Source organism: Chamaea fasciata, unplaced genomic scaffold (assembly GCF_029207755.1).
Source record: "Chamaea fasciata isolate MVZ Bird 193981 ecotype frontalis unplaced genomic scaffold, bChaFas1.0.hap1 SCAF_3, whole genome shotgun sequence".
Lineage (NCBI taxonomy): Eukaryota > Metazoa > Chordata > Aves > Passeriformes > Sylviidae > Chamaea > Chamaea fasciata.
Window position 1 is genome coordinate 88698325 of NW_027094088.1, and position 12394 is coordinate 88710718.

The window sequence follows — 12394 nt, forward strand, 5'->3', positions numbered from 1 at the left end:
TGCCGCAAAATTATTTAGGAAGAGTATTTTATCCAGTTGTATCTGCAAGAATTATTTGCATCAGCAGGATATATTTGCCTGAGCTCCAGTTCATCCTGCTTGGCCTCCAGATATCAAGGTACTGTATGTACATCTGTTTCTGAAGATGAATTTCTCAAAGCAGTGGTGCAAGTAAAATAACAGACTAGTACACTTGTAAAGACAGCAGTAAGAGGTTCAGCTGGGTGTGCATGTTCCTTGGTGAATTCTATTCAGAAGCCCCACTGTTTTCAGCTACTTGCTTTGTGAAAAGTTCCAGCAGATTGGTTGTGAACTATCCATAGTTAAATGAAAGAATTTTGTCCTTAGTTTAAAAACAATGGTTAGACAAGCTTGCAAATAATCATTAATTGAATTATAGATTATCACATAGTTAAATGTTTTGGTGATAAAATCAGGGATTTTCACATTTCTGTCTCACTATCAAAATACCACTATGTAATAAAATACCTAAACACATAAATATAATCCAGGCTGCAATAGGTAGAATAGTTACACTGATTCTTCACAGACTTAGATACTCATTATTAATTTCTCTGCTACTCACTCTTTCACTTTTTAAGCACTGTGCATTGTATTTATATTTTGCCATTTTTCATTTTGGCTATGTGCTTATATCCGCCTGTCCGTAAATAAAGATTTCCCTGTATTTTATTTCCAATCTGTTGAAATCAATCAAAGCAGGAAGCCTAGAATATGACATTTTATGTATCTTCACAGCAATCTATTTATGGCATTCATCATCAGAAACTCTTTTCAAATGCCACTTCTCATTTATTTGATTTGATGAGCAAAGTGGAATCAAATTTCACTACTCTGAACTAGAGAAAAGTTTTTCCTCTAAAACTGTCTAGGATTCCTAAAATGCTGCATCATTCCCTTTGCAAATACTCTGTCTGCAGACATTTGGTATTATATTCTGAAACAGTCACAATTCTGCGTGTATAGGAAAATGACAGTGGAATGTAGATAAATAGAAATTGCCATGTGAAATTAAATGGCAGATTGGTTTCTATTTTTTATTTTGCAAAAAGTTCAGAACCCAAAGTCATCTTGCAGTTATGTTGGCTCTCCAGTCCTATGCTAGTATGACTTTACTGTCATCTTTGTTTATAATAGTTTTAAATTCATATTTTCAGTAGCATAAAACTAAACCTACAAAAATGCTGGAGACAATTGAATCTAGTTTAGCTTCAGGCATGTTGAAAGGTAATAAACAAATCCAGGAGTACGGTAATGGAGATATTCTCCTCTGTTAAAAGTATTGGATACAGTCAAAACCAAGCTTTCAGAAAAAGGGAGATTTTATCCACTAAAATGTTCACCATATTATTCCATTAGTTCTAAAGAAGTATTGTGTAAAAGACTATATTTGTGATTTAAAACTGAATCCTGTAAGTTCCTATATTCAAAAGATTTGTCATCTTTCCTATAGATACAATGCTCTATTAAATAAAAATGTTCCAGTAAGTTTCAGATTCCTAGAAGTTTTGTTTCTTTATTCACACATTTCCACAATGAGATAGTATTTTGTAAAAATTTCGTATATATTGTAATTCATGTGAATGCAGATCTTGCTCACCTCTCTTCCAGGCAGAAGTATACTGCTTTGTGTAAACAGCATTTCTTTCATGGCCAACTGTGTGTTAAATCCTGCTGGCTCCCTCCCTCATGTAGGAGGGAGAAGCTTTACAAACACAATCTTACATAAAACAACTGCGGTAACATTAGACTGGATCCTATTAGCACAGGAACTGAATATTTGATTGCACCAGTTATGGACGTTGCAATTTAAAAACACCAAAAATGACTGAAAAGAAATTATATGGGGAAAGAAGGAGATAATTTTATATAGAACAGGAGTTCAAAGGATCCATTTGAGGATGTGAAAAAGACGCTTGTCTAAAATATTGAATCCCACCTCTAAAATACTAAATCCCACTTCTAGGGATCCTTGTGAGCTATCCTGGGCGTTAGCTTGACTCAAGAGTTTTGTCCACTTTTGTCTAATTTTTGACTGGGATATATCTATAAGGAGTGATAAAGATTCATTTATCTGTTCCTGTGTATAGATGCTGATGGCAAACTGTTAAAGCCTGGGAATCCCTCTTTAGAGAGGTCCAATCCCAAACCAGAATATTGGTTCACTCTCACTCATTGTTGAGTACTGCAACACAAAGATGGAAGTATATAATTTTTTTTTTACTCTTTCAAAGACTAGTGTACAAGTTTTTAGCCTATTTCATTGTGAGTGTGAAATATGGAACTTCACTGACATCAGCTGAATCTCTAGTTTTAATCAATTCATTTATTTCAGAAAAGAAGCCTAATTATTATCTAATGGCAGAGTTATAATTCCAGTGATTTATCAAAAGCCTCTCAATTGGCCAGCTCCTTCCCAAAAATTTCCCAGTAAAATATTCTTATATTATACTAACACATACTCTATCAGTTAAAAAGTACCATTAGAAAAGAAAAAAAATTGTTTTAATGGGAAAATATGATCTGCTAAATCTAAATTAACAGATCTTACTCAAAGACTTTCTATTTCTTAGGGTCTTTTAGGATAGACTACAGAACATGCTTCTGTACAGATTCACTTGTTAGCAATGTTTAAAGAAGATGAACTCTTTCTTGTACCTTTCTGCTTTGGTGAGCCCATTGTGTGTCTGCAACCACACTTGAGAATAAAAGCTTAAATGCATGCTTCACCAAAAAACAAAACCAAAAAACAAAATGAGAGAAAGGAAGAACAAAACAAAAAACTGCACGCAACCAAAGAGTGCAAGGGGAACAAGAAGTCCTTCTGTTCTTGAGTTGTTGAATTGTTCTGCTGCCTTGTATTACTGCAGCTGTAAGAGCAGCCAGGGAGCCAAACGGTGATGTTGATAACCCAGGGTCTCTTGCCAGCAGCTTCCTGCAGGTATAGGAAGAGATTGCTCAAAGACTCATGCAGTCTATTCATTAATGTCATGTTTTCCTGTAGCTAACTCCAGTGACCTCTGAGTAGTGAGCATCAAGCTTCCCTTGGGTAGCTTGTTGACCCAAGAGTCAGGGTTTTGTGGCTACAGTCTTAACACTTTTGTTTGTGGTTCTCAGCCTAAACTACTTTAAAGCACTATTCTCTATAGGCTTTTGAGAAAAAGCTGTGTGGCTTCCCATGAGTGTTGACACAATAAAATTGGAATTCATTTTTTTGCACTAATATCAATTTGAAAACATCCCAGTTAACAAGAGGTTAAAAGTCTTTTTTGGCTTTAAAGGTTGCCATTTAGATACAGTCTCTGTACTTGAGCCTTTGTCATATCATATGAGCCCAAGATAATACAGTTTGGAAGGCACTAAAGGACCCTTATCTCTCAAAAACAAGCATCTTGTGCTGGTTTGGGTTTTGAGATTCTTTTGGAAACTGATCCAGCTTTATCAGCATGAAGAAAACAGATAATGGTTTATGGAAACTTTGATTTCAAATCTGTAAAATGAACATGTTCAAAATTATTAACCAAAACGAAAAGTTTGAAAAATTAAGCATAAATAGGTAAAGATTATGAACATTTCCAGTATATGTATTATTAATCTCCTTGGCCACAGAATAGGATTTAGGACAGGATCCTAGATCTGTGTTGTAAATACTTCTTATAGAGAAAAATTACATCAGAGCTTCTCATATACAAACCCAATTAAACTACTTGTAACATAGGTACCCCTGTGCATATCAATTTTTCCATGAGTGCTACCTGTAGAAGGTTACTAAAGTGTAAATCATAGTACATCATTTTCTATGTTTCAGAAATCTGGAGTTTAAGTATAGTGCAAGTAAAAGCTGAGGAGCTGGTAATGAGTTAATCCTGTCTGCATTATAAAATGTGTTGCATCTTGCTTTCAGGTGGGTGCATGTACTTTAAGTAAATTACACTTCGTGTTGCTTGCAAGTAATGAATGCTAATGATAGATAATAATGTTTTGTTTCCAATTAGTACTGCCAAGAGAGTCAGTGGTTTCTAGAGCTCGTGATCACTATATTTTCCAGGAACAGTCTGAGAACTGTAAAATTATATAAACAAGTATTATTTATGCTGAATGCATTTGCTGATTGCTTCCTTCTCAGTCGGCCATAATGCAAATGGAACTACATCTCTCTGTAGTTCAGTAATTTAAAAAAAAAGAACCTCATGTTTGTAAAGCCATAATCTATCACACATTTTTTATAAATATCACCCATTGTTTACTTTGCTATAAAACAGAGGAAAACGTCTACAACTAAATGCATATAATAGATTATAGTGAGTATTCAGAGAGGTTTAAAATAAAGCAGATGAATGGATAAGCAGTCTGGCCCACAAAATATGAGTTTAATTCTGGTACTAAGAAATAAGTTTTATTCAATTACATATTCTTCGAAACACTTTTGAATATGAGTTGGCAAGTAATTTGAAATGCCATTTTGGCTCAAATGTATGAAAAAGATGTTATATTCAGGGAAATAAAGTTGGAGGACTTAGATGACAATGGTATTGTGCTGTGAATTACACGTCTTCAGAAATCTGTTAAGTATTGTGCTCACAGACATCAAATACGTAGTATGTAACAAATTACTTCCTTTTTATAGTTGTAATACAGTTTCTTTCTTATTTTATGATTGTTTGTGTATTAACTTAGTATTCTGTTGATAGTGTATTTCAGTTCAGAATGTTGACTGCAGGATTTTTATCTCACATCCTTATTATTTCTATGATTGTGTGTTTCTTCCTCAAATAAAGACATACAACACCAACAATGTAGCAATGAATCTTTTACCTGCTCTTTCAGGTCTTGTGTTCTGCTAGATGTTATGTTGATGGGTTATAGCTCAAGACCCTCATCACTGATCACTGAAACCAGGACTGCTGTTGATAAGTTACTGGGCTTTGGATTGACCTCCTTTTAAAACTAACTTTTGGAGGCAGCTGCTTTGGTTTGCGAAAACATACCAGGAAGAAATTTTCGGATCTTATCTGCTGGCAGAAGATAGGAGTTCTTGTGTTTCTTTTCTTTTAACACCACTCACTAGTCCAAACCCCTCCTCTACCCAGGAAAGTGGGCAAAATGCAGCTTCTAAAATCAGTTTTTCATTCGGCTGTCTGCCAGGGCTGGGTGGTATGTCATGTGTCTGTTCTGAACAGTGCAAGTAATTTCTTACATCTAAGCCATGAGCTTTGTAGCTATGATTAGGTAAAGGATTTAACCCTGATGCTACAATGCTTTACTTCACCTTACATAATCCTGTAATTTTATTTAATTGCCTACTAAAATAATTGCAAAATAGTACAGAATGAATATTGTGTTCAACAAATATAAGATGTATTTTTTCTGTTTGTTTCTTGCACCATTTCAATAAAAGGGTTTGTGTATTTAGATAATTAATTTTCAAGCAACTGGATGATTTCCATTATCTGGGAAGTCTTGACAGTGATTGTGTCCTACAGAGCTCAGTTGGCATTAGGAAAAGTCTTCATTGAACTGTTAACTTAATTTCATTCATGTTATTCCTGTGTCCATTTTCTGCAACTGCTTTAGCAAATGAATTTCATCTCTCTGAGATACTGGTGTCATTGTAATTCATTCACTCACATGAATGACTTCTGACTAAATTACTGAATTAATGCACAACAATTATACTTACATTTTCAGTTTAAAAACAAAAAACCCCAAAGCAAATCCACAGATATTTGTAGCCAAAAACTATGAGAGCTATCCCTAGGCATTCAGGGGATGACATGACTCAAGTCAAAACAGCTTGACTGTCAGTTGTCAAATACATGCAGTCAGTGTTCTCAAGTGAGATATAGAATATGAATCATTCTAAGAAATTATTCCAAGAATAGTTATGGATAGCTATTAAGTTCAGGAAATTAAAAATCTGGTTACAGGCTCTATGTGAACAAAGTTAAAATTAGGTTAAGAAAATAATTGTTATAAATTGCTTGTTTATCTCTATTGCACTTCTGAAATATTTCTATTTGCACTCCACTGTCAAATAAGCTTCTGTCTCAAGTGTAAACTAATATTTTTAAAACAATAATCCAATATGGAAAATGGCCTGAGCAATAATGTAATAATTATAGCAATATTGAGTTGCTTGCCTGCTTCTTTTCATTTTGCAAGAGTCTGTCACACAGTGTCTAGGGAAAAGAAGTAGAAGTAACAACTAAAAACTATCAATAGAGAAAGTGTTACATTTTCTGTTTGCTTCACTGCAGATTGAAGAAATACAACATAGAGGAGTTCATGGAGTTTGCAGATTTTTCTGGGCAGAGATTGTTTCTTGTATGTTTACCTGGTACCTGAGAATAGAAGTAGCCTGATCTTGAATTTGGTATCAGGTCTCAAAAACACCGTGTATACCATAAATAACAATAGCAGTGAAGAAAAAATGTAAATAATTCCCTTTCCAGTTAGTTATGTCTCAGAGGTTGAATTTTCTGGATGCCCAATCCCCAAAATAGCTGGAAATTGCTGATTATCAGGATGCAAGTATTACCTGAAATATTTTCCTAGCATGTTAATGTGACTGTACATAATTTTTGAAGATGGTGAAAAAGTGAGCTTGAGACTGTTTCAGTGTGATTTTGCATTCCTTGACCCTTGTTTCTTTCAATTTGTGTTTTATTGATCACTGTTTAAAACTTTGCATGGGGGTCCAATAACTACGTAAGGAAGAAGGCTGTGGAGAATCAGATTTCTCTCTACAGGCAGTGGAAACATGCTTTCTTCTTCAGGATCAAAGCTGGAAACCTGTCACTGTTTTTGGTAAAGTTAAGTAGTTTACAGGTTCCACACCATACAATACAGTCAGCTTTGTGAAAACAAACTATGCTGAGTTTGGTAACGCATAAATGTTTAGAATTTGAGGTAAATGGGGATGACACCCCTTTTGTTGGTTTAACAGTGAATGATAGTGGTCTTTTTCAGACCTCATTTTTGCAGATAGAATTTCTCTCACTCTTTGTCACATCTCCAGGTTTACGTATTTAGGATCAGATTTGTTTTATGCTGGGTAGATAAGAGATGTGATATACTGTATGATAGCTTTTATTGTCACTGGTACATTTTCTTCCATATCTTTAAATATTCACTATGCCTGAAACTAGCTGGGCTATGCTATCATGTCAAAGTGTTAAAATGCCTTTTATTTTGTGAGCTCTGTTTTTGTTTTGAGTTGGTTATCTATGATAAAAGTGACATGGCTATCTGATTCTGTTACAGTGTGCCTGAATATTATGACTATGGTCATGGAACAAGTGAAGAGGCTTATGACAGCTACGGTAAGGTCTCTTCTATCTTCTGCAAATGTGTGAAATCAAAGGAAAATATCTGTCATTGGGAATTCAGAAATTACTTCCATAAACTTTTCTTTATTTCTCTCATTTTACAAAGGTCAAACAAAATAGATTCGCGTAACTTTAGGGTGAGTTTTGAGGTAGGACCAGAAAATTGGACTGATCATTTCAATCAAAATTACAAAGCCAATTACAGTCACAGTCACAGGTCAGTTTAACAGCAACACAAAAGTTTATATTAGTGCTTGAGTATCTTTCACGGTGTAAAATTTCAGTCTGCTTGATGTGCCAACAATCATGATATAATGGATCTGCTGCTGTCATGTGCATCATTTCAACGAGTAAGGTTTGTGAGATTATTTCTGAATCTCAGACTTAATCAAAGTGGAAAGAAGGAGAAGGTGCTGTATCACCATGGGAACCCCTGCTGCACCAAGATAAAGGAGTATCTCATGCCACACTAGGCAGTATGAGTAGAGGAAGGGCTGTAGTCTTTGCACTTCTCCACCAAATCTGTCTGAGCTGGAACAGTTCCACTTGCTGGGTATGGGGGGCATGAAAGGAAGAGAAGGGTAGCTGCGATAAGTACAAACCATTTTCTAGATCTGTTGTTTGCTATTAGTGATATATTTCAATAACTAAAGTCAAGACCATGCTTTCCTATTAATAATTATCAGTACATTGTATCAGGTGGCACAGTGAATCTCACTCAGAGATTTTCACTGAAATAACAGAGCAGAGCTGACTACTTTTGGCTGCAAGAGTGACCCTAATATTCATCTGATTTACTGCTGCTAAAATACCCTAAGTCTACATGGTGACTTTCACAGCATTGTGAAAATGAGAGCTGCTGGAAATGATGCTGCAAATGAAAGTTACACTTAGGGGTTATATAAGGGTTGCTGCTAGAAATAAATAATTTTATTCATGCAGCTGTGAAGCAAATGTCACTAATGCAAACTTGCAGTTTCCTTTGTATTGGTACAGAAATAGACATTACTGAGACGTTGTCAAAATGATTGCATTGCATAATCAGAAATAACTGATTTTTTTGTACATTCGATTCTCACAATATATTGGGATGATTCAATGTGCAGTGAAGCACATTTTCAATGCTAGGCAAGTAATAATAATAGCTTATCCATATGAGTGTGAGTGGTTCAGTTATCCTTTGTTTTGCTTCCTTTTTGCACATACATTTTTAATAGCTGTAGTGGAAGATCCTGACTCCCATCTGCAGATTCCCTCTCCACTGCTGTCCTGAATGCACTGCTAAGCTTTTGGGCAATGCAGGAAAGAATAGTCTGAGCTCAGCAGTAAGAATTACTCACTGTTTAACTTTTAATTACACTCCACCATGCTGAATCTCCATGTGTTTGGGCAAGACATTTAAAGTAGTGTCACTTTCCTTCCAATCCCTCATTTGTAAAACTAGAAGAATATTACTTGTTTTCCCAGCAGGGATTTTGAATGGACTAATTAGCTAAGGCTTACAAAGTGTTCACAAAGTGGCATCATGACTAAATTTATGCTCTGCATGAAGCTCCTTCTTTTTTTGTTTTCCATTCAGCAGCTGAAACAAACCCAATATGCCTGGGTTTCCTTTGCTAGACTTAAAATACATGGCTGATAACTATGGACTTGCTTTTGGTTTTTGCTTGAACTATTTTCTGAGTTGGCGTTTGCAAAGATCTGAGTGTTGTCAATAACCTGGACTAAACCTAGTGTTGAATAATATTTCAAATTGCAATGTTGCTACTTTCTAAAAGCAGATACATTTATATATAACTGTTTATGCTCCTTTTGGTTCACTTACTGTAGGAGATTAGTAAATTTGCCAGTTTCATGCCTTGGAAATCTGTGCAGGAACTTCTGTCATTCCTCAGTCACCACTGTCTATCTGAGGAGGTAACTTGAGTACACAGAGCTATAGAGCTATAGAATACATGTTTAACTTCCTCAGTTTCTGAGTTCTTGCTGCATACCTTGATGTTCTCTCTGTATCTGATCTATCACCCCTTCTCATCCATCTAAATTTACCCTAATTCTCTATTTCCATTTCTCTACTTCTTCAGGATGTTTTGTGTCTCATTGCAAGTCTCTGGAATCCATCCCACTGTATGAAATCAGCTGCCCCTTCATTTTTCACCATCCTGTAGAAATTTACAGTTTTTCTTTCATGAGTTCAATTTCACACCTTGTTTTGCCTTCCATGACAAGGTTATATTGCTCCTTTACAATTCTTCCTGGCACACCTCTGTAATTCCAAATTCTCCCAAACTCTGACTCAGACCACAGACAAATGGTACATGAATTTAGTCTTGTTTTCAACTCTCAGGTGTTTTGTGCAACAACTTATCTTTTCTCCCTTATCCTTTTCTAGAACAATATCTGAATTATCAAAAATTTACTAGCTGGGCACTTTTTACTTTTCTTCCATGCATTCTCTTGCTTCCAACTTACCTTTAGGGAGGACAGTTTTCAATCCTGAGAAGGTTTTCTTTCATTTTTCATGGAGTAGACTCAATGAAATAGTAATGATACTTCATACTTACAATCTTTTTAAAGTATAAAATAGAGTTCTCTGTAGCTCTTAAGTACAGAGCACAATAGTACTCCTATAAGAGCTGCCTGCTATGACTTTTCTTGCTGTCTGTACTCCTGTGAAGTGGCAGGTGGTTTACATCTCATGGGTTCTTCTCTGCTCCTTTTAAAAGAACTTGTGGAGAATTCTGATTGGGGAAACTGTTTCCTCAGAAGATCATAAAATTTATGTATTTATGGATTTTTCACAGTGTGGTTCCAAAAATCAGAGGGGTGTTTCAGAGCAGAGCACACCTGAACACCATTTAATTCTCAGGAAGTTCACATCTCTTTGATTAGAAGGAAGTACTAAACAAGGAATAACCTAAGTCACTTGTCATAGGCTGGGGAAGATGGATTCCTAAACAGTATTCACTGCTGTAAAATCCAAAACTACCTTAACTTCTTGCTCAGCTTCATTTGTGAAGGTTTGTAAGAATTTCATCCCCTCCAAATCCAGCCAAGGAATCTCCCAAGAAAATAGGAAGATCAGGGATGTATGTAAAATTGCACTGCTTTCCATGACTAAGTGATGTTCCATGAATGAAAACTTGCAGTACAGAACCCCCTTATGAAGTTAGACGCTTAAGCTCTGTTGTCATTTGTCCAGTCTCTCAGAAGGATCAAAGCAGAAACACTTCAAAGTATTCCCTGCAGCAGTCTCTGAGCACATGGAAATACAGTATTCAGGAATTATGAGATTCCTACAAATTTTTCATAAGATCAGGATTATGCCGTTACTGCTAGAGAATTTAGAGGATCTCTGTTCCCGGCTGAGGAACAAAAAATTGGGTACATATGCCCGAAAATCTTGGGGATGTTGCCCTTATAGGCTTCTTCATGTGAGTGTAAAGAAATACCTTTAGAAGGCAGTTTAAAAATAAAAGACCAGTCATTTAAAGTACTGTACAAATTTTCAAAAATGTAAAGCATCCTCACCTCTAATCACACTCAAACATTTATGATACTTCTGTCACTGAAGGTTTTGATACCTGCAGATAGTCTAAACTAAGGTAATGGTGTCACGTTAACTTGATGCTTAAGTTATAAGAGAGAAGGCGTGAAATTGGATTAATTTATGAACCAAAGGTTTATGCTCTTATTATAAGTTAGTAATTTTTTGGCTTCTCTTCTGGCACTATTGTCATCTGAAGATATCTAATGAAGACATGAATTTAATGATTTGTCTTACAAATCAATTAGGATAAAATGTATACCTAAAGTTTGGTAACTAAGAGTCTTTCCTGCACATATGTAATGTCATGCCCAGCTCCAAAAAGCATCTTCCCTGGACAGGACAACTGTAAATAAAAAGCCCTTTGTAATCAATTCTTGTTCTCATCTCTTTCTCCTTCTCCCTGTTGTTTATTTTTAGAGAAAAAAGCATTCTTGATTCAAGTGCTGTGTTATGTTAAGCCACATTAGAGAGATATCAGAGTATATGACTTGCAGGCAAGGCAGAACCAAGAAGCTGTAATCATTACATCTGACCTGCTTCACTGTTTTTTCATCTGAATCCTTTTTCACCCTTGTGCTGATCAGAGCATTGCAAACTTTGTTTACCAGTGGCTCTTTCTGTCTTAGCTCTCCCAAAGGCAGGAGACTCCAGTGGTGAGCTCTGCCATTGCTGCTGCAGAAGGCTCAAGAGGCTTCTGCCCCTGCTTCCAAAGGGAGACTGCCACAGCAGTGAGAGCATGCCTCTTGTCAGATGCCACAGTTCACAGCCTGGTGCATATTCTGCCTTGTGTATTACCTGAAAATTATGGCCATTATTGTTTTTATGTCAGGTCATGAACTGCAGTATCTGAGAGACCAGCACACTCAGACTCCTTGTTGCTACTACCAAAAAAGCAGAAACCCTAGGTAGAGAGTGAAAGGATAGGTTGAAGTCTATAACCTCCTAAACCACCACAATTAAATTAGGATAACACCATCTGCCAAAGGCCTTAGGCAAGAGTTAGGAAGGTTAATCTGCAGCTTGCCACCTACACAAAGAGGGAAGACATAAATGAACTCCAGTCACATTACTGCTGCTGTTCAGGAGAAGCTTGCAAGGCATTTTATTGTGTGTTCTGCCGTTGCATTAAGGAGACATTATTTAAAATTTTGTGTCTTCACCAGAAATTTTCAGCTGTTTAGGTTTTCTCAAATGACCATGGTTTTTTGATGCATATTCTCCTCCAGTTTAGCAGTAGGTACTTGTAAAGAATTGGGTATTTGGTTTTAGGATAATTCCATCCTTAATTAAAATTGGAGAGTTTAACTGTTTGGTGTAATTCCTTTTAATGCAAGACATCATTTAAGTTGTAAAATGCTTTCACATTGATTTAACTATTTCACAAATAATTCCCTGCCAGTTGCTCCATATAAGAGCCTTGCAATTGTTATAACAATTAGTTTGCTAAGTAATCCTCTACAGAGATGGCACTTCATAAACGAATACTTTATAGACC

The 12394-nt window shown here is 35.9% G+C and overlaps 1 protein-coding gene across 7 annotated transcripts in view; it reads left to right on the forward strand.

Moving 5' to 3' along the window:
- Positions 1-12394, forward strand: part of KHDRBS2 (KH RNA binding domain containing, signal transduction associated 2) — a 350066-nt gene that overhangs the window by 295387 nt on the left and 42285 nt on the right. For all 7 annotated transcript variants that reach the window (XR_010720108.1, XR_010720110.1, XR_010720109.1 and 4 more), the window contains one exon: positions 7285-7343. Coding sequence is in view for 1 of the 7 variants with exons in the window: in XM_066179734.1 (XP_066035831.1) it covers positions 7285-7343 (59 nt within the window). In the remaining 6 variants the exon portion in view is untranslated. The remainder of the gene's footprint in view (positions 1-7284; positions 7344-12394) is intronic.